The sequence below is a fragment of the Oryctolagus cuniculus genome, chromosome 16, assembly GCF_051225735.1.
Source record: "Oryctolagus cuniculus isolate XC-2025 breed Fujian yellow rabbit chromosome 16, ASM5122573v1, whole genome shotgun sequence".
Classification (NCBI taxonomy): domain Eukaryota; kingdom Metazoa; phylum Chordata; class Mammalia; order Lagomorpha; family Leporidae; genus Oryctolagus; species Oryctolagus cuniculus.
The window spans coordinates 81,344,895-81,367,666 of record NC_142882.1 but is presented as its reverse complement, the minus strand read 5'-3'; the positions used below and the strand labels follow the sequence as shown (position 1 = coordinate 81,367,666).

Here is a 22,772-nt window from a genome sequence, read left to right as displayed (position 1 = left end):
AGGCTGAGGGGTTGGATTACTGGCACCCCTGTCTGGGTCACACCTCAGTGCAGGCCCTGGAAGGGCTCAGCATCAGTGGGCACGTCACAGGGCAGGAGCCACCGCCGAGGCTGCCTCATGCACTCTCCCAGCAGCTCCATGGAGCCTTCTGAGCTTCGGGAGCATGCCACAGCGAGGCACCGCTCAGAGGCAGACATCCTGAAATGTATTTTTGATGAGGATATTTGAGGAGCTTTGTTTTCTATGTCACTTGAGCCTTTATTCCATATGTCCCAGATACTTGGTCTTCTCCTTCCTTGTTCTGATAATATGTGTGTATAGGGACATCTGAAATAGCTCTTTCTAGTGTCAGTTTCAAATCATTTAGGGTTTAGACCTATAAGAAAGTGATACCTCTTAAATATCTCTTCTCTCTTTTCATGTTCTCTTAAAATTCAGATACACTGCTGAATGTCTTGTGTTGTGCACTGCTGTCTCTTCTTGACCTCTTCATTAATGCTAATTGTGATTTTTTTTTAAAAAGAAGCTGTCTATTTTTGTGAAACTTGTCTCTTGATACTCTCTTTCCTTTTGTAATTTGGAGTCATGAAATAAAGCTCATATGGTGATCACCGTAAGCTCCATTTTCTCACCTATAAAAATAGGTTAACAACAGAATTGATTTCATATGGATATGAGCAAGTACATTTAGAGTGTTTACAACATTACTTCACATAGCGTACATGTTCAGTGAATATCAGAGGTTACTTATTTATATCTTCTAACAATCCCATAAAAGGTTTAACATAAGATAATTTCCCCATCGAATAGATGAAGAAACAGATCCAAGTAGTTTGCCTGCAACTACACAGGTAAGTGGCAGAGCCAGAATTCAGGCCCTGTCAGTCCAACTTCAGAAACTGAGTATTTAATTTTTATCCTTTTGGGAGGGGACACTTTTGAAATCTGCCTTCTTAGTACCTGTGCTTACCCTACCTTTCGCTGTTTTCAGTCTAGAGCACAAGCCAGTTTCTTGCATGGTTTTCCTGTCTTCCCTCTGTACCACTGTTATTTGGCTTCAGCGACTTATCATTCATGTTTTCCACCGTTACAGGTAACATCATGGCTATTTCCTCCCCTTCCTTCACCCAAGTGATCTGTGTATTCCATAGAGTAGGTCCTTGCATGAAATAGAGCACTCAATGTACCCCTTTCCCTCCTTTTGGAATGATTTGGTTTGGACAAGATTTTCCGATCTGTTGTCGCCTTCTCATGTAGATCTCGGCCCGATATTTGATGGCACCCATTTCTCTTACTACCTTTGCCTTCATTGCCATACCAAGGATATGGCAAACATGGCTCCTGACCCATGAGCACCTTTACAGTTTTTATACTTCTCCCAAATAACAGATCACTTAAATAAAGACTATTGTAATAAAGACTACACCTTCAGAAAGTAAATGTCTTTCAAATACGGTTTTGAGTAAATCAGAAACTCAGCTTCCATCCAAAGTATGTCCCAGGCTCTTGGAGTGAACGCAGCCAAATATTCAAAATTGAATTAATAGCAGAGAATGATCCTATGTACATGTTGTGTCCTTTCAAACTCTTGCCAGATTTCCATCATCTTTGTTCTCACTTTTAGTCACTTCCTTGGTTGTTTGTGTGTAATAAAGTCTATTTATAATGTTTACATGTATTTACACAAACTGCCAGATAAGGCTTCCTAAAATTGTTAATTGTTTTTGTGATAATTTATGTGACCTGAGCTGATTTACCATTAACCCCTCTGTTAAAACATGGCTGGCCAGTGCCATGGCTCACTTGGTTAATCCTCTGCCTGCGGCGCCGGCATCCCATATGGGTGCCGGATTCTAGTCCCGGTTGCTCCTCTTCCATTCCAGCTCTCTGCTGTGTTCCGGGAGTGCAGTGGAGGGTGGCCCAAGTGCTTGGGCTCAGCACCTGCATGGGAGACCAGGACAAAGCTCCTGGCTCCTGGCTTCGGATCGGCACGGCGCGCTGGCTGTAGCGGCCATTTGGGGGTGAACCAACGGAAAGAAGACCTTTCTCTCTGTCTCTCTCTCTCACTGTCTAACTCTGCCTGTTAAATAAAAAATAAGTAAATAAATAAAAAGACGTGGCTGAGGTGGGCATTTGGTGTAGCAATTAAGGTGCCACTTGGGACACTTGCGTCCTATATTGAAGTATCTAGGTTCGAGTCCCATCTTGGCTTCCAATTCCAGCTTCCTACTAATGTATATTCTGGGAATTGCTCAAGTGCTTGCGTTGGTGACGCCCTCGTGGGAGCGGTGCATTGAGTTTCTGGCCACAGGCTTTGTATTGGGTATTTGTGGAGTAAACCAGTGGGTGGAAATCTATTTCAGGCTCTGTCTCTGCCTTTCAAATAAAAAATTAGCAAGGGAGTGGGAAGAAGGGTGGGATTTGTTTAATTATTAAGACCTGGAGATAAACACTGCATTTAAGGTTATTTTGTCTAATAAATATGATTGTGTGGATGATGATGATGTTCACAAATTCTATTTATGAAACCAGTAAGGCCATATTTCTATTTAGAGATGATGTTAGTAGTGACTTAAATATTAGCCCATAGAGGCATTTTTTTTCCTTCTTCTTCTTCTTTTTTTTGGACAGGCAGAGTTAGACAGTTAGAGAGAGAGAGAAAGGTCTTCCTTCTATTGGTTCACCCCCCAAATGGCCGCTGCAGCCGGTGCGCTGTGCCGATCCAAAGCCCAGGAGCCAGGTGCCTCTCCCTGGTCTCCCATGTGGGTGCAGGGCCCAAGCACTTGGGCCATCCTTTACTGCCTTCCCGGGCCACAGCAGAGAGCTGGACTGGAAGAGGAGCAACCGCGACAGAATCCGGCGCCCCAACAGGGACTAGAACCCGGTGTGCTGGCACCGCAGGTGGAGCCGCAGCACTGGCCTCATGTTTTTCTTCTTTTGAAAAACTGTATTTGATTGTATATGGGGTGTGTGTGTGTGTGTGTGTATGTATACAAAAGAAAACTTAGAGAGGTAGCTGAGACTTGAAATTTGGAGGAAGCAAAGGTGAAATGATGGGCCTAGGTTTATACACCTGACTAGTCGGTAGCATAGCTTCACTGAACACTTGGGTGTCTCAGTGTCTCTTCTGTCAGTTTCTTGCTGTATTTCAAAGTTGGATCTACTTCATCTATCTGAAATGAATAGACTTTCCCAAATATCCTAGCTAATCCAGTCATACTTCCTCTTTTGTCATTCAAAATTAGTGAGTTTGTATGGCATACTGCTTGGTTGTTCACCTTACACAATAGTAGTCACCTTCTTTCTCTTTCTTAAATTCAAAATCTGTGAGTCTGGTTGACTAATCAGTGATATAGATTTTTAAGATCAAAATCATGATTAAAAGAAGAAAATAACTGACATATTTTCTTTAAAGATTTATGAATTTAAAAGCCAAAAAAGGACAGTAATCCTAAGTTTTGTATATAACAAGACACTGGATTGCTTATCTACCATAAGCAGAGAGGATTAGTTTTATGAAAATGCATATTATGAAAAAAGCATATTTAATTTATTTTGGGAGATAAATTTTTAATTTACATTATAGTCAATGGCTTAATGGTTCACTCAATAAATAATTCAACAAATAAACAGTAAAAATATAGTCCAGCAGGAAAATAGGCAGGGGTATAAACAGTGACTGAATGGAAAGATGCATGGATTTCAAACTTTTTTGCAACCAAGTTAAACTTGTCTTTGATTTTTTTCTGTGAACTTTCTGAAGTCGACTCATATTAAGCCAACTAGATTCCCATTTATTTTGTGTACAAAGATTTGTGCATCTATTTGCTGCTGTGGAAGAGGTCCTTGGGATGACTCCTGATGACTTCCCACCTGCTTCAGTTGCAGAAGCATCATGGAAACTGAATTTCTTGCCTGTTTTCGTGAAAACTGAACAAATATTTAATTGCATTTGAGTTTATATTTCCCTTAAAGCCAAGAACTTTACTCATTTTCAACCCATGTGAAAATTACTGGATTGCTTTTTCTGTTAGTGACTGCAAGCATTGATATGCAAAGGAGAAACATGAAGGAAAACTGAGGTTTTTTTAGTTTCATGAATTGTTCTGTGAACAGAGGGAGCTTCTGCAACCTGAGCTCTGTGTTTATTTACTGTTTCAGTCCTCATTTGAGATAGTTGACTGCACTCACTCACTCATCGAGTGTTTACTGAAGCTATGCTGCATGAAAGCATTTAGTAGAAGAAGGGATGGAACACTGACACCCCTCCGAATGTCTACATTGTGTCATTTCACATGAAAGGAAATTAGATTTCTTATTAGGAGCTAGATCTGGTAGCTGAGGCTTAGCATTACTGAATTGGTTTTTGTTTAAAACCATGTCAGTTTTACTGACTTTGTAGAGCTACACCTGGTAAAGCAGATTGCTCTGTAGAAAAGGATGCTGGTACCCTGTTTGATGGCAATGAAGACATTTGTGATTGCTTAGAAAGCACTAAAGGTGGCTTAGATGGATTTAACAAATGGCACATTCAGATTTCTGTATCATTACATGAATATTCTGCTGCCGGATACTTTTTAGTAAGTATATATAACTATAGCATTGAAGTTTTGGAGATTTTTTAAAACTTTTTTGGTATGTTTTATTTATATTTATAAATATATTCATGTTATAGTCTGTTTTAATCAGTTCTCATATCATGAAGTATATTTAATAGATTTATAACCTCATTATTTACCTTTATTGATCAGGATTAAAATATATATTTAACTTCTTCAGTTGTACATTATGTTGATGTGTTACTTTTTACTTAACTGGTTGTTATTCATCGGCTTGCAAATCAACACCCCCTATAAGGTAGTAGTAAGATTGTTGGTGTCCTGCAAGGTTAAATATTGAATTACTTTATGGGACCAATTTTCTAATAGAACCAGCATCCAGATTCCTCTTAAGTCTTGTCTTTACTGCCTTCCTTGTTTGAGTGTGCTTTGCTTCTCCACTTCTGAGCCTTTGTGATAGATCCCTCCATATGTGTGTGGCTTACCTTTCCTTTTCCCATGTGGGAGACCCAGAAGAAGCTCCTGGCTCCTGTCTTTGGATCAGCCAAGCTCTGGCCATTGTGGCCACTTGGGGAGTGAACCAGTGGATGGAAGACCTTTCTCTCTGTCTCTGTCTCTGTCTCTCTCTCTTTCTCTCTTTCTCTGTGACTATATTTCTCAAATAAATAAATAAAATCTTTAAAAAAATCTACATATTCATCCTGGACTATTGGATTAGCTTTTTGCCATCACTGATACGGAGCAATTTCACCAGATAGGATCATGGTTGGTCCATGTCAGGCACTGTGTTCCGAGAACCTGCCCCTGTGTGGTTACCAGGCCTGTCCGCTGTTTTCCAAGCTAGTCCTCCTCCAGCAATAATGAGACTTCATGGCAGAAAGAAGTGCTGGCACCATTTTCTTTAGAAGAGAAATGTGAGCCAGTTGGAACTTGAGGCTTCCTGAGTTCTTATTTCCGTCCATCCAGTAAACGCATAATTAAATCACACTCACACACAATGACCAAATATAAAAGTTCTGTAAGATGTCATTGTGGCAGGGAGGGAGGAACCACACATGGGGAAAAATCCTAGAAGATAGATGCACATGTTTCTGAAGAATTTCCTCCGAATAATGGGGTTATTATTGATGTAAAATTTTTCCATATTTGCCAGCTCTTCTGTCATAAAATGTTCTAATTAGGATAAGACTTGCTGACGTCATTCCCAATTACATTGACTTAATTCAAGGTTTGTAAAGAATTATTAGAGGGCCGGCGCCGCGGCTCACTAGGCTAATCCTCTGCCTATGGCGCCAGCACTCCAGGTTCTAGTCCAGGTTGGGGCACTGGATTCTGTCGCGGTTGCCCCTCTTCCAGTCCAGCTCTCTGCTGTAGCCCGGGAGTGCAGTGGAGGATGGCCCAAGTGCTTGGGCCCTGCACTCGCATGGGAGACCAGGAAGAGGCACCTGGCTCCTGGCTTTGGATCGGCGCAGTGCGCCAGCCGTAGCAGCCATCTGGGGGATGAACCAATGGAAGGAAGACCTTTCTCTCTCTCTCTCTCTCACTGTCTAACTCTGCCTGTGTAAAAAAAAAAAAAAAAAGAATTATTAGAGGCCACTGAGAATAGTGACACTACATTCAGATTAATTAACTTGATCATGAATGTATTAAGAATATTGGTGTAGCCAGAGTGCTTTTTATGAATGAAAGAGCAGTATAAAAATATTGATCACCTTTCTGCTGTGGTTCATGCTTTACTCATTACTGTCCCACAGTTTATAAAGTGAGACTTCCCAGAAATAAATTGTGAAAGCGACATTTCTGGTTGGTGATTTAGAACAAATTGTTTAGCCACCATGTGCCTCCCTTTCTTTATAAAGTAAGGATAATGTTATCTGTCACACAAAGGTGTAATGAGAATTAGATGAAGTCCTCAGCCCAAGGCCTGTCACATCATAGGTATTTGAACATCAATGCCATTTTTGACAAAAAGATTGCTATATTAATTTTAAACTTATTGACTAAAGAAAGCCACTTCATTCCAAATCAGCATAATTTGTACTCTGACTCCATTATGAAGCTTTAGAAGTAATGCTAGATAGATCTCCGTTATGCCAATTACAGTTTTTATAAAGGCCTTTCTTTATCTGATCAGCTCTTTGGTAATGTATGAATTAATATATACCCTGATCTTCAACATGCGTAGGTGGGCTTATTTCCAGCCTTATATTTAATTGAATCATTTTTTACTTTGACACCCTGCATGTCAAAAACAATCCATTTTAAGTGGCGCACCTATTTTTAGGAGAATAGTTTTTGAGACTTAGGTAATTCATGATGCCATATGGCCTTGTTCTCTAATCCTTTTTATCATTAAAGCCTTGTGTTAAAATAAATAAATTTGTCTTTGCTTGATCTTTTTTTTTTTAAGTTTCATTTAAAATACATTTAACAATGACATTTCCCTATAATTATGAAAGTGATACATTTTTACTAGAGACAATAAAATCACTCATAATCCTCTTGCTTTAGTTTAAGTCTTCTAGCCTTTTCACCAGTCTACTGTGAAATTTTCTTCATTGGTTCTCCATGGGTCTTTTTAGGGAAACCAAAAAAAGAAAAAAATAGCCATCAAATACTAGCTTGGTATCCTGGTTGTAACATAAGTGTGTGTGTGTGTGTGTGTGTGTGTGTGTTGTTGTTGTTGGTCTTTATCAGAATGGGTAGCAGATACTCTGAACTCTGAATACCCCTGCCTTGATGACTCTCCAGGGCTACTTTAATTGTTTTATACTGCTGTTCCCAGCTCCAGTTAATTTTGTGCAGTTATTTTTGAATAATAAATGCAAACTCTCTATGGCTAACAGCACTCCTTGACAATGAGTATTTGGGGACTCTGAGAGCCTTGTGGTGAATCAGTGATGTGCTGATATTGGGTGTACCCGGAAATGCTTTTTCTTTTTTTCCCTCTGAGGGTTGCAACCTGACTTGGTTCTTAAGATGCTAGACATTATGTGTCTACTAGAAAAAGGGGAACATTTATTGCTCTGCTACAGAAGTTACTCAGACATACCTCTGGAGTGGGAAGCTTGACATGCTATACAGTTGAGCATCAGATTTCATGCCCTTCTTTCCTTCTGGCTCAGGTAATGGCTCATTGTGAGTGTGAGACTATTATTAGGCTCCTTAAAAAAGAAAATTACGAATGAATAGATTGGACTTTGAATTTTAGATACAGTATAAGATATAGTATGTGAAGATTACTCAGAAAATAATATGTTCTACAAGATTGAGGGAAAATGATCATATCTTCAAGAAGTATGTCCATTTCTTTTCTGCTTTTTTGAAATATTTTCTCAGGAAAAAAAATAAGCTACTGAGGATAAAAATCTAGTTGAAGTGGCAACTTGACCTCAGAAGGAGAGAATTTGATTTCTGTAGAAATGTAAAATGCAGCCTTTTCAAAGACCTTAGTAATGTGTTTCTCCAGACAAGTGTGCTTGATAGGGACTGGGGAGAAACAAAACAGAAAAAAGAAACCCAACTGCAGCATCTTTCCCACCCTCCCAGCCCCCAACTTCTTTTGGTTGGTTGCTGTTTGCTCACCTTTATATCATCTCTTCGTTCTTAGTTTTCAGGTGTTTTTTTTTTTTTTTTTTTTTTTTTGACAGGCAGAGTTAGACAGAGAGAGAGATAGAGACACAGAGAAAGGTCTTCCTTTTCCGTTGGTTTATCCCGCAAATGGCCGCTACGGCCGGCGTGCTGTACCAATCCGAAGCCAGGAGCCAGGTGCTTCCTCCTGGTCTCCCATGCAGGTGCAGGGCCCAAGTACTTGGGCCATCCTCCACTGCACTCCTGGGCCACAGCAGTTTTTCTGGGTACATATGGGAATTGTTTGTTTATGTGGAAACTCAAAGAAGTAATTTATACAATATGTTTCAAATAATACTATGTATGCAAGAAATCAGTCTTTAGAAACTCCATCTAATGAACTTCATTTTAGTTTTTAAAATTTTTTTTACTTATTTTTGTCTACTTGAATGGCAGAGAGCAAATGAGAGGAAAAGTATGAGAGATTAAGTGATCTTCCATCTGTTGGTTTCCTTCCCAAATACCTGCAACATCCAGGGCTGGGCCCGTCTGAGGCCAGGAGCCTAGAACTCCATATAGGTCTCCCACCTGGCTGGCAGGGGTGCCGAGTACTTGAGCCGTGTCCTGCTGCCTTCCCAGACACATTAGATGGAAGCTGGATCAAAAGTGGAGGTAGAGCCAGCTTTGTGTTTAGCAGGTAAAGCCGCTGTCTGCAATGCCAGGATCCCATATGGGTGCTGGTTTGTGCCCCACTGCTCCGCTTCCTGTCATACTACCCATGTGAGAGAAGCAACTTGGAAGAAGTTCCTGATTCCTGGCTTTGACTTGGCCCGGCCCTGGTTGTTGTGGCCACCTGGGAGTGAACCACTGAATGGAAGATCTCTGTCTCTCTCTCTCTCTCTGTAATCTGACTTTGAAATAAATAAATAAATAAATCTTTAAAAAAGGAACAAACAACAGCAACAACAGCAAAACAAAAGTGGAGGTCCCAGGACTAGACTAGCACCTCAATATGGGTTGCAGGCATTAAGTGACTGTTTACTTAACCCCTGTGTCACGACACTGGCCTCTTGTATGTCTAATATGAGACATTCCATCTTATCAAATAGAAGTGACCCTTCTCTAGGAATTTCAGAAGTAGGCACAACTGACTACCACCATTACACTCATGGGTGTCCGGGGCATCATCTTTGGGCTTTGCCTTTCCTTGATGTGTTAGCAATTCCTCCATTCCTGGTCTTTGATAATATCACTTAGTTCTCTTTAGAAATTTACTGTTCATCATGCATGTAAGTTGCTTACCATTTATCTCCTCTATTAGTTGATAATCTCATCTAGGGCTGTATTTGTGCTATTTCTTGCTTTACTGGAATAGTTCCTTTTATCTAGGAGATATTCCCTTCAGAGTCCCAAGACATATGCTTTGCCTTGAAACTGCAGGAGATTAATGTATCAAAATGAATGCCAAAAGTCTCTCAAAACTGAGCAAGCGAACATGAGACCAGATAACCACAGTTCAGCTAAGTGAGAAAGGGGGAAAGCATTGGAAGCCAAGGACATGCCTAGGTTTGAAGTTCACTCACAGAAGAAGCTCCTCAGGGAGCAGAGTGACAGAGAACAAATGCAACTATTCACCCTCCATTTTGCTTACATCATTGCTCCAAGGAGAGTTGGCTTCAGGCACAAAAGTGCAGAGCAAACACAGGAGCGATTAAATGATCGAAAAATCAGGATGTTGGATGGTGCCGTGTTTCTCTGAGGAGTTCTGCTTTAAGACCTGTGGTATCTGTTTTATAGAATTTTAAACAAATGTAGGGTCCAGCTTAGTCTGTCACCTTCAGTTGTCTTTGAAGAACTCTAAAACATTGGGGAATCTTTAATAGCCTTGAATTGTCCAGATATTCACGAAAGATGATGAATTCCATGAACCAGAGCCCAGGGTGGTGACCTGACCTTCCACTGTACATTTTCTCATCCTCCTTCTTCCTATGAAAGAAGATTGTCATTCAGAAGATTTCTGAGCTGTTAGGAAGCAAAATAGCTTTTATAATTTCATGAAAAAATTTCATAAATAGCCTTAATTCCTGTTTCTGTTCGCATTGTTGTTAGTAGACTGCAGATATTGTCTATCTGCTTGTGAAACATCGGTATATACCCCCAATTATGTTCTTGTAGATGACAGAGCTGTAGGGAATTGGATAATACATTGCTTGTGGTGGTGCTTTAAAATGGGCTGAGTGGGAGGGCCTCCAGTAGGTGCTGTTTTGGTACTATTGTTTTTTGTTTTTTTTTGGAATCCGGTAAGGGGTTGGCTCATTACTTCATCACTAAATCTTAGTTGCTGGAAAGTGTGCTTAGTGTAGACTCTTGGGCACAATCCAGCAATAGAGGTAGAAATCAGTGTAGTAGTTTGGAGCAGAGTGGCCAAGGCCTGGCTGAGAGTGGCTGTGGAGAGCAGGGAGTGGATTGGGGAGTGTGAAAGTGAAAAGAGAAGGAGGGAGCAGAGAGAGAGGGAGAGTAATTAATGAAGCCAAGTCCCACCAAAGGTGAAGGGGGTAGGGACTGAGAGTGTGGTATCAGAGAGTACTGCCCTGTTGCATGTTGTCATTCATTCCTGGGATCAGGATGCATGGGGAGTGGGTAACCAGTACCTGCCACGAAGAGGATTGGAGTTTAGAGCAGAGAGAGTTGTGAGCAATGAGTTGAGTGTTAGGATAAATCAAACTCTTGGAACCTTGTTTAAGAAGTAAATTACTAATTATTGAGCACTTTAGAGGTGATATAATTGCATGGCCCATGAAGAATACTCACAGGTTTTAGCTGTTGACAAGAGCAATGTGGTTTACAATGTTTTGTGGCTATCACAGTTTAATACATTCTTTGTCCAAACTGGTATGCGTTCAGTTTCCAAAACGAGGCAGGACACTATTAGGTCCACTCAGCGCTTAGGAGACCATATCTGGCAGTAAGTACAGCCTGGCAACCACATTCCAAGAGGGATTCAACTGAGAGTAATCGAGAAGCTTGCAATGCAGTCCATGAGGATACTCCAAATTCTTAGAAAATTTTGGGTGTTTATAGTAAGAAGGAGACTGGAGTATTGAAAAGGTCAGACAGAGGAAGAGAGGCCATGAGAAGCTGGTGTGGGGGCCTCGGCTTCACACAGTTGTTCTCAACCACATTTGCACATTAGTGGGCAGTTGTCATGGGATTTTTAAAAAACATCCCATACCAATTAAATCAGTGATAGGGCCAGGTCTGGTTATGTTGTAAACCTCCCCAGGTAATTATAATCTGCGGACAGGGTTATTGGGAACCTTCATCTTCTGCAGTACTGTAAGGGGTAGCCCATCCACCCCCAGGGCTTGGCTAGGGCACACAGGGGTAACTATACTTTGTGGCACCAGAATGGTAGTCCCTGTTTTGTTGCTTCCAAGAGACTGTCAGGATGTAGGCACTTCTGCCTCATCTTATTGTTTACCCCAGATACTGCCCAAGGCCTAAAATTCCCTGATCATCCTCTGTCACACCTAATTCCACCTTTCTAAAAAAAAAAACAGTCTCTTCCCCTGTCCTTTAGGCTCTTCCTGTGTCTTCTAGATCTAAAACATCATTCTCTGTTTAGCAGATCCTGAAGCTCCTCTACCTCTTTCTTTAGTGTTTTCTTTATTCTAGCCTTACAGAAGACTGGCTCTGCCTGTCGTTTGGCCTAGATCTTTGTGCTGAGTTCTAGGCCCGTAAATACCAGTGCTTTCTTTCTGTTTCGGCTTGGCTATTCCCAAACTAAGATCTTCCCAAACATGATCATGGCATTTTTTGTTTAAATTTCCCCTTCTTTAATTTCCCACATCTCAATAGATGGTACCTCCAACCACTCAGATACTGAAATTGGCAAGTTTGGAGTCTTCCAAGTTGAAATGGCTCCATGGCATCCTCAAAGTATGAACAGTGAGTGGTTTTACCTTTTAAATGATCTTCCTAAGTCTACTGATTTACACGTGTTCAGTATCTTTCAACTGAAGGTGTTATTTTACAGGTTCTCTGATCTTCCCATTTGACAGACGGAAGCCTCTTGACTCCCTGTGATTGTGTTGCAGTGTCCTTTGGCCTTAGCTGTTCTGTGTCTCTCTTCAGCCAGACTGTCCACTCCTTTTGAGTACAGGAACATGTTGATATTGCTTCTGTCTTACCCGAAGCACAGACTCACCATCTGTTAGTTAATATTTGTTGGATGAGGAGTGAGTGATTAAAGCTTCATTCAGTGAAAGGCTGTCTTGTGGAAGAAGACGCAGGTTGGTCTTTGTGGACATACCTTGAATCAAAGAGTAGAATTTACAGGAAGCAGATTTTTGTTTCAGTGTAAGGAAGAGCTGAATAACTTGGGTTATTATAGAAGAGTTTGAGATACCCTGAAGTCTTGGAAGAACTGTTTTGCGGGTAGTGGGACTATTAGAGTAGACAGTCCAGCTGGTGATGACCTTATCTGTGTATTTGGGGTGCTGAAGGAACACTGGGGTTACTTCTGATTGCACAGTATAACAACACTCTAAAATCCCTTGTTGACAGATTTTATTTTTATAAAGGTGCGGAGTTGCCTGGTTTAAAATTATTGATGTGTGTAGTCCTCTTTTTCCTCCTGTGAACGTTATATGTCATTCTAATTTCATGTTTCAAAATATTATTAGCTTATATGTTCGATAAAACATTGATAATGATGAATTATGCCTTAGTAGAAATCATTTATTTTCATAAGTAATGATTATTGTTTGAATATATCCTTTTCTCATCACAGTAAATCTTCAGACTTTTTATATTTTTTAGTTATGTCCTGACAGTCATTACACTAATGTTTTATGGATCTTTTGATTTTATTTAAAAAGTAATTTAACAGAGGCTAGTATTAATCTTCACCTACTTTTCTGTAAATTATTTTGATAAAAATTAGGACAATGTGTAATTACTGAAGGTTTCCCTTGAAATGCTAATTTAATTTTCTACAATAAAGCATAGTAGATAGCACTTTCAGGATATTCTAAAATAGCAAAGATAAATAGTAGTGAGATGACATTTTGTTCACACATGAATAAAAATTGAGTTTAGATGATAACAGTAAACCCATGAATACTTAATTAGCTTTTTTGGTATGGTCAGCATTTTAACTTAATTTTAAATAGGAAATTAATATATGAATCACTATTCGTGTAACTTCCCAAATATTTTTAATAACTTTGCCAAAGATTTATAAATTCAGACCAAAATGTTGTCTTTGCTGAATTCGAGTTTGTTGTTTTCATTCTCTCAGGAGTATCTACATTTTCTTCTAGTGCCTCTATACCAATACAATAAGAAGACAAAAGCATTGTATCTTCCTGTATTTGATATTATTTTCCATAGCAGTTTCTCTTGAGACAAAATCATAATGGAAGGGAGAAGCAAAATATATTAAATTTCCCAGAGTATATTACATTTCTTTTAGGTATAGTGCTTTAATTTCCTTTATATCCTCTGGACATAATTTCTTCTAGGTTTTAGCACATAGACACTATTTTCAAAGATGACCTAGATAATATTTGCAATTTTGATTTATTATACTCAGTTATCCTATTAATTTGAGGTAACTAGTGGAATAGAAACCTGTAGACTCTCCTCTGAGAATTGTTTGTCCATAAGAAAATTCTCTTTGAGCATAGTTTTTTGAAACTGCACAACATTAAATGAGCAAACAAATGGATTAAGAAAAAGTGAATAGGTATTTTCTTCACTCAAGCTTCTAAAACTTGCTTCACCCTCATAGATAATTTTGTATCTATAAATTTATGACACACAGCATTGTGCAGAGTGTCTGAAGTTGGCAGAAACTGGCTGACTCCCTCTGCAGCATGGCTCCGCCCAACCCCCCTTTGTTCCCTTGTTTCTCTGCATGCAGCCAAGGATGCAGCTTTCCCCTGGGCTGCACTTGCTGGCTTGTCCAGTGTGATGGGCAGACTGGGGCACTGAGCCGCTCATCCTGGGGCCTGAAGTGAACCTCACAGTAAGGTCAAGCCGGGGATGTCAGCTGCTGCAAGAATGAGAGAAGAAATAAGCTCAGAAATAAAACAGCTCTCTATAGAGCTTAGAGCAATAGAGGTGTATTTGGCCCTATCTTCAGTAGAATGTTCTTTGGTAATATTAACACAGTTTAAAGCACTTTTCCCACCATGCTGTTCAACTGAATTAATATCACTCCTGGCAATCAAGCCTGATTGCCTTCTATTCATTAGATTTTCATTTAATTAATAAGACTTGTTAGAGAGGAATCTTCAATATTTTCCTGTAAACAGCTCTAATTTATTGATTCAACTTGAATTTTGTAATTATTTAAAGTTATTTAAATCAATGTTTGATGTGAGTTTTGAGCCTTCATAAAATAACTTAAACCTACAAGATAATTAGAAGATACAATGTCATCTTGTTTTTCACAGAATAACGGGGATGTTCTTTTGATAATTTTAAAAGCTGAAATTTAAAAAATGAGCCAGTCATCTAGAATTTTAAGTATTCAGACCACTCTAAAGCTTAGAATGTATATGCATGACAGAGAGAGAACATTAGAAAATTTCATGATGTCATTTTTTCCCAGAGTTACCTTTTCTGAAAGTTGGAGCCAGTGACTTAGCATTTTATATTAGGCTTTAAAACAGAAAGGTTCAGCACTTGCTTAGTGTCTGGGTATTTAGGCAAAACTAATTAAGAAAGGAGAAAAATCACAGTGACTCTTAGGTTACAGAGCAGTTTGATAATCAGTGTGATTCTGAGTGGAGAACCAATGAAGCGGAAAAGAGGGAGGTGGTGAGTGGCGATCTGTGCTGAGATGATTAAAGGAGGGTGCGTGTTTTGAAGCATGTCTGTTGGGTGCAAAAAGGTTAATTAATAAAGCATTCTTCAGATTCTAGAATTTCAAGGAAATGAGCACTTTTCTTTATTTAAAACAAACTGTGCCTTTAATCTGAAAAAGAAAAGAAAATGAATATTTAAACCAAACATGAAATAAGATATTGAAAGTTTTATAGAATTTTTGTATTTCTGAAATGTTTAATAACAATCATTTTCATGCTTCAACTAATTTGCCTGTATGTGAGGAAAATGTCAAGAGATTCATGATGTCAGTATTTATTTAGTAAGACTTTTTGAGAACCTGCTGTATGCCAGGAAGGTTCTGGTTACTGGACATTGATTCATTAAGAAAACAGAAAAAGACCCTTCACTTCTGGAGCTTACTGTATAGTATAAAATTTAAGGAAATTTTTAGCTTCCTATGATGTAGTAATATAAAACCCTATTGTCATTAACTGTTGTGATGATCAGAAACCTAAAAAACCTAACACTTGGAGGTTCAATTCAGGACGGATTCAGAATCAGAATTCCCTGAATCTGGGAGTTATTCCTTGATGTAGTTGTCATAGAACATTTGTTCAGAATTTTTTTTTCTCCAGAAAAACAACACAGAAGAGGCCATGAGATTACTTGGGGTTCATCTTTAGTTGTAGACTCACAGGCTTGTCTGTTTCCAGTGTGTTTCAGGGCAATAGTGTAACACACTGGCCTGAGTGTGTTTTAGGCACACAATCTTCAGAAACACAATGCCCCAGGATTCCAGAACTCAGTCCACGGTGCATGGGAGTTAATGCTCTCAAGGGAAACAGAAAGCTCTGTGAGAAGGTGTGTTTTATGGGTGAGGGGGAAATATCTGTAAATGAAGGGAAAATTACATGCAGTTCCTGGAATCAGTCACTGCCTCCTTGGGGAGCCAATGATGAGCTCAACTGGGTTGAAAAAAAGATCCATGCAGATGTCAGCGCTGACTGCATCCCAGCCCCAAGGCTTGCCAGAGGCCTCCCCTCGTCCTAAAGGACAAGGTGAAGAACACAAGGTGCAGTCTCCAGCTGGACTCCATGCACAGTAATTTCCTGACTGCACCTGGGTACCAAGCGCACAAACACGTTTGGAAAAATCAAGGTAACACACTCAGGAGAAGGGATTGCGTAGCAAAAGTGCAGCAGGCTAGCCCTTGCAGCTGAAACACAAGGAATGATGAATACAGTGCCTTCCAGCCTTGAGGAGGGAGCACACTGTGGAACCTTACATCCAATTGTCCTTTCCCACTTCATATAACCAGTAATGTGTCTCAGCAGTTAATTAAATGAGAAATGCCACTTGGATGGCTGGACTGTGATCAGTTCCTCAGCCTTTGGGCTTTGTGGTTATGGCAGTGTTTGAGCAAAATTAGATCAACTAGATGTAGTTTTTAAAAAAGAGAAATACAGTTTTAGAAAAATTGAAACTCTTCCATTGGATTCTCTGGGCCAAATGAGTTCTTTTTGGTAGCATCTTAATTTGCAACAAGATACCATTGTTGACCTATTATATTGGCAAAATCAACCATTGATAACGTACAGCACAGGAAATGAAGGGAGGAAAGAGAACTCCCGTTGTTTGGAATTGGAATCTTCTTCTGTAGGATAATTTTCATTATTTATCAAACTTAGAATTAGAAATGTGCATACCTTTTGACTTTGCAATTCCACTCTAAGGAATTATCTTACATATCTTAATGGAAAATTAACATGTACAGGAATATTCATGAGATCTTTGTAGTAGCAAAAAGTTGGGAATAAGTTGGATGCTAATCAGTGGAGAACTGGGACTAAATAATGCATGTACACAAAGGATTACCCATGGCCTTTCAAAACCAATAGACAGTTTAATATGAACTTAAAAGGAAGTCATCAAAATATATTATGTGACAAGATAAAATTGTACTCAGTGTTATACACTAACATTTGTGTATGTGTGTATATGTACTCCATATATGTGGTTATGTATTTGTCACACACACACACACACACACAGACTTCAAAAAGTTAGTGGAAAGTAGAATTAAAAATTAGTTTATTTTGATGCAAAAAATGTTGAAATACATCTACATGTAAACTTCATGAAAATGTATGTTATGAACTGACCATACATATATTTTGATTGTCTTTTTTTTAGTGTTTTGGTTTCATTTCTTTTTTTATTTTCATTTTTAATTAGTTTTTTAACAGAGTCAATATGATTTGTAGATACAATTCTAAGAGCATATCAATATATTATCACGTACATTTTGATTTTCTTACACTTAGACTTTTAATTCTATTTTTCATGAAATTTTTGAAGTTTTCCTGTATACATTCAGAGGTACATGTATTTTCATTGTATTTTTTTTCAAGCATCTTTATTTGAACGTCAGAGTAACAGAGAGAGAGAGACATAGAGGGAGAAACATCTTCCATCTGCTGGTTCACTTTCCAGATGGCCACCATGGCCAGGGGTAGGCCAGGTCGAAGCCAGGAACTTCATCCGGGTGTCCCACATGGGAGGCAGTGGCCCAAGCACTTGGATCATGTTTGGCTGCTTTTCCCAGGCCATTAGGAGAGAGCTGGATTGTCAGTGTAGCATTCAGGACTTGAACCAGTGCCTATATGGGATGTCTGTATCTCAGACTGTGGCTTTAACTGCTACACCACAACTTTGGCCCCCATTTTTTCTTATGCTAACACAGACTTTTAATTCCATTTTCCTTGAACTTTTAAAAATCTCCTTGTTTACATGAAAGTTTACATATGTGAAAATATGTATGAACAATAGTAAGTGGTGACCTCAGAGGATGGGAACTGATTTGCTATAGGGAGATATGGTAATAAGGATCTTGGATCTTTTGCATTTTTAATAGGTGTGGTTTTAAAAACCTGTTTTTGCTAACAAACAAAATAAAGTACAGTGCTAAGCCTAGTAAAGGTACAATATAGAGCACTCCAGCAGGAGATAGACATACATAATCCCTTCTTTTTAAGTTGAAAGAACCGACTGGATAAAGAGCTATATCCATGGTGCAATCTTACATTTAATTAGAGCTGACACACATTTAGAATGTGTCTGGAGGAACCATCTGTTTTGGATAGGTCTTGTGTAATCTTGTAATAGTATATTCATAACTTCTTTTTGATGATATATATGATACAAAACAGACAAAACATAATTTTAGGAGACTCATAAAAAATAGGAAAAAAGAAGCAAATGGGTGTGGAGAAAAAAGAAGGCTCAGCATCAAGTTTCTGCCTTTGGGGTTTGAATGACCTCAGCTAAAGACTGAAGATGAAGACATTCAGCAAAAGAAAACAATGGTGGAGCTATTAGAAATACAAAGGAAAAGAATTATTTCAACTGCTTGATTTTTAATTAATTTGAGGATAGTCGTCAAGCATGGTGATTTTGTTAAACACTAGTTCCATTCTGGAAGGAACAGAGTGAATCACAAAAGAAACTGATTCAATCTAGGCCTATGGAAGTATGAGTATTTAAAATGTGAACATTTATGATGATGATACAGAATTCCCAGCCTTACTGAAATTAACCTTGCTGTACCGGGTAATTGAGTCACTGACATTTTCAGTACAAACGTGTATACAATATAAATTGGAAGGAAGACAGTTAGAACCACAATGGGCACATACGTATTTGCACTGTTGATTTTTTCTTTCATTTCTTGCAGAGTAAATGGGAAGTTGGTAGCCCTGAAGGTGATCAGGCTGCAGGAAGAAGAAGGTACACCTTTCACGGCTATCAGGGAAGGTGGGCAGTTTTACTGGTTATCTTTGTTTTCATGTTTGTCTTATGCTCCTAGCCTTTTAAATATTATACACCTCTGAATATGCTGGGTTTTAAAATTCTCTTGGGAATATGTAAGTTGAAATGTACAAATCTGTACATCTCACAGTCATCTGAAATAATGTTCAATAAACAAGACCGTCCTGCTGTGTGCTCAGCTGTGGGGGAAAGCTGCTGTGCAATGAGGGTGCAGCTGGGGTACACAGTCAGTCATTTGCATTTCTCCTTTGTCCTTTATTTTGTTTCTATTGTTTACACTTTTCTATTTTTTTCTTATTGACATGTAAAGATTCTTTATTTATTGGGGACCTTAATGTCATGTTGTTTGCTTCCACTCTGTCATTTTTCTAAAAATTCCTTTCAATATGTACTTATTTGCAACATAGTAATATTTTAATTTTTGTGAACTAAAATTGATTTGTCTTTTGCTTTATTAATTTCCACATAAAATATTTCTTTATGAATAAAATGCCTTCTTTTACTCATGGGGATTTATTTTAGTTCTGTTTTCATAGCTTTTAGGATAAGTGGTATCACGTCTATCATATCTAAAAATTCAGGTTACCTTGACATAGACCTCAGTTTATTTTTCCATTGAAGGCGTTATTGCTGCTGGGGTTCAATTCCTTGCTTAGGCTCCTGACTCCAGCTTTCTACCAGTGCAGGTCCTGTGACGTGGTGGTGACGGCTCAAGTAATTGGATTCCTGCCACCCACATGGAAGACCTGAGTCATGTTCCTTTTGCCCAGGTCTGGCCAGTCCCCACCCTGGTGTTTGTGGGCATTTAGGGAGTGAACTAGTGGATGGGACCTCTGTCTGTGTCTCTAAAATTGAGAGGAAAAAAAGTTTATTTTGGTGCAAAAATGTTGAAATCCATGCATATTTTTTCATTATAGGCAATTTTGTGTATTTTTGAAGATGCCACTCTGAAGGATTTCAGTTACTCATAGATTGACATATTTGAAATTTCAAGGGGCCTCAAAAATTCATGAAAAATGTGCACTGTCTTTTAATTTGGTTTTCTCATGAACTTTTTGAAGCTCCTTGTGTGTATTTGTATATTCAAAATTATGTGTGTATATATATATATGCTATTATGTGTGATTTTCATTTAATAGTTGTAAAGGCAGGAAAAAGTAGTAAAAACATGTGTTATCTAACAAGGATATTTAGCACAACGGGATTGAAAACGATTGGCTGAGATGGAACAGAACGTTCCTCTTGAGCTGTGTAGGAAGGCAAGGTTGAGTGCTATTGAGTTTGATTATAGTAGGCCCTGAATGTGAGAAAATAGATAAGAAATGCTAGGCCAATAGGAAAACAGGAGGAAAATGAAACTGGCCATCAGCCATGCTTCCTAGTATGCTGGGTATACACTAGAATTAGACAGCCTAGCCTTGTTAATGAGTAAATCCAAGGTTAAGGCCAAGTTAGTAATGATATTAGAGAATCCAGTATAGAAGCAAGTGGGTCTCTAAGTTGGAAGTTCAGAGTAGAATCAAATAGGGTCAAGTTGAAAATTTTGATGATCTCTTTGTTCATGTTGACTAGGTAGGTATAAGGCAAGGCCTCTGGGTACCTTAAAGAGTAGGCCTAGGTCAACACAGGAAGCAGGGAATACAGTGAATCTTTGGAACACTGAGGTCTGGGTTTGACTGGCAACATGACTTTATTCCAAACCTTGGGATGTGCTTAGGACCTAACCTTGACTGTAATTATGCAGCAGAAAAAATTCAGGCCTGTGTAGTTGTGACCTTGTCCTGTGGATTAGGAGAGCTGCTGAAGACTTTTGAACTGGATATTCTAGGAAGAGAAATTCAATATTAGGACAGGACCTAAAAGAAATAAAGAAGAGATTGGAAACTGATAAATCAGTCTTTCAAAGTCATGAGTGCAAGTTTTGGGGCAGGTGTGTGTTTCAGTGAGTTAAGCTGCCAATTAAAATGCTCACATTCCTTATTAGTGTCTGGGATGAGCCCTTCCTCTGTATCAGATCTAACTTCCTGCAAATGTACCTAGGAGGCAGTGAGTGGTGGCCCAAGAACAGCCACCCACATACAGACTCAGATGGTATTCCTCACTCCTGACTTCTGCCTGGCCCATCCCTAGCTGTTGTGGTCCTTTGGGGAGTGAACCAGTGGATGGAAGATTCCCTCTACCCCCTCCACCTCATCCGTCTGCCTTCTAAATTAAATAAAACAATAACAATAACAAAATTTCAAAGTAGTACAAGTTTGAAATTATGAGTTTGTTTTAAGGCAAGGACAAAAATGATACAGAGAACGAAATGGCAGAGCTGTGAAAATTATTGATTATAGATTATATGAGAGAAATATCAATGTTTTTGTATTTGAATGAGTGAAAAATGTTGCCAGAGATAAAAATACTTTGTGATTGCATGGAGAGTTGTTTTTAATATTTTATAACTTGCAAGGACTTAAATTATCCAATTTAATCTTTAAATTAGTCCTTTGTAGAGGGTCTTATTTTTCTATTTCATAAAATTTGAATTGTTTATAGAATGTGTATTACAAATGTAGAGTTGAGTCTCAGAAAGATTAGATGCCTTGTCTAAGGAATTGGATCTTATACCCAGATCTTACTAAATTCCACAAAACAGTGTTGTTACTAACTTTTTGGATTGTTTGATCTCAATTTTTGATATTTTGAGTTCATGAGACAATCTGTATGAAAATGCCCTGTTGGTGATATGAGAGTATAGCTCACAAAAAAGTTAACATAAGCAGTGTTTATTTATCATGGTCCTTACGAGGAAGCACAGTGAGATTTTTGTGGGAGAGGACTTTGAGTGAAACGGGGACTTGGTTGCAAGGCAGTGTCATGAGGTGGGAATGCTCTTGGAGTCTGGAAACCTGAGTTTCGATCATAACTTTGTTTCTCCTCATCACACTGTGTAAAGGAAGCCACGTGTGCCAGTTGGCTAGGGCTGCAGTCATCGAATACCACTACCTGAGTGGTTGGAACAACAAGTGTTATCTTGTTTCGTGGACTGGAGGCTGGAAGTCTGAGGACAGGATGTCATGGACTCTGTTCCACGCTTCCCACCTTGGCTTGTAGATGGCTGTCTTCTCACTGTGTCTCCATGGTGCCTTCCATCTGTTCCTGTCTGTATCCAGATGTCTTCCTATGGACACCAGTCACATTGGGTTAGGGAGCACACTGAGGACTTCTTTTTAAGTTCATCACTTCTGTGAAGCCCCTGTTCCCACAGTCACATTCTTTTTTTTTTTTTTAATATTTTATTTCATTTATTTGACAGGTAGAGTTATAGACAGTGAGAGGGAGAGACAGAGAGAAAGGTCTTCCATCTGCTGGTTCACTCCCCAAACGGCAGCGATGGCCAGAGCTGCGCTGATCCGAAGCAAGGAGCCAGGTGCTTCTTCCTGGTCTCCCATGCGGATGCAGGGGCTCAAGGACTTGGGCCATCCTCTACTGCTTTCCCAGGCCATAGCAGATAGCTGGATCGGAAGTGGAGCAGCTGGAACTAGAACCAGCGCCCATATGGGATGCCAGCGCTGCAGGCGGAGGATTAACCTCCTGGGCCACAGCGCTGGCCCCCTGCAGTCACATTCTAAACTACTGAGGTTAGGACTTCAATGAGATACAAGTCAGTCTACAGCACCACTGAATAATTTTGGACTCTAGTGACCCTACTTGCTTTTAAACAAGAGTTATTTTGTCTCATCTTTTTTTTTTTTTTTTTTTTTTTTTTTGACAGGCAGAGTGGACAGTGAGAGAGAGAGACAGAGAGAAAGGTCTTCCTTTGCTGTTGGTTCACCCTCCAATGGCCGCCGCGGCCAGTGCGCTGCGGCTGGCGCACCGCGCTGATCCGATGGCAGGAGCCAGGAGCCAGGTGCTTTTCCTGGTCTCCCATGGGGTGCAGGGCCCAAGCACCTGGGCCATCCTCCACTGCACTCCCGGGCCACAGCAGAGAGC

General features: G+C 39.4%; 1 protein-coding gene across 6 annotated transcripts in view; it reads left to right on the top strand.

Annotated features, from left to right (window-relative positions):
- Positions 1 to 22,772, top strand: part of CDK14 (cyclin dependent kinase 14) — a 724,945-nt gene that overhangs the window by 290,379 nt on the left and 411,794 nt on the right. For all 6 annotated transcript variants that reach the window (XM_070058421.2, XM_008261493.5, XM_051852767.3 and 3 more), the window contains one exon: positions 18,700 to 18,779. In XM_070058421.2, coding sequence (XP_069914522.1) covers positions 18,700 to 18,779 — 80 coding nt within the window. The remainder of the gene's footprint in view (positions 1 to 18,699; positions 18,780 to 22,772) is intronic.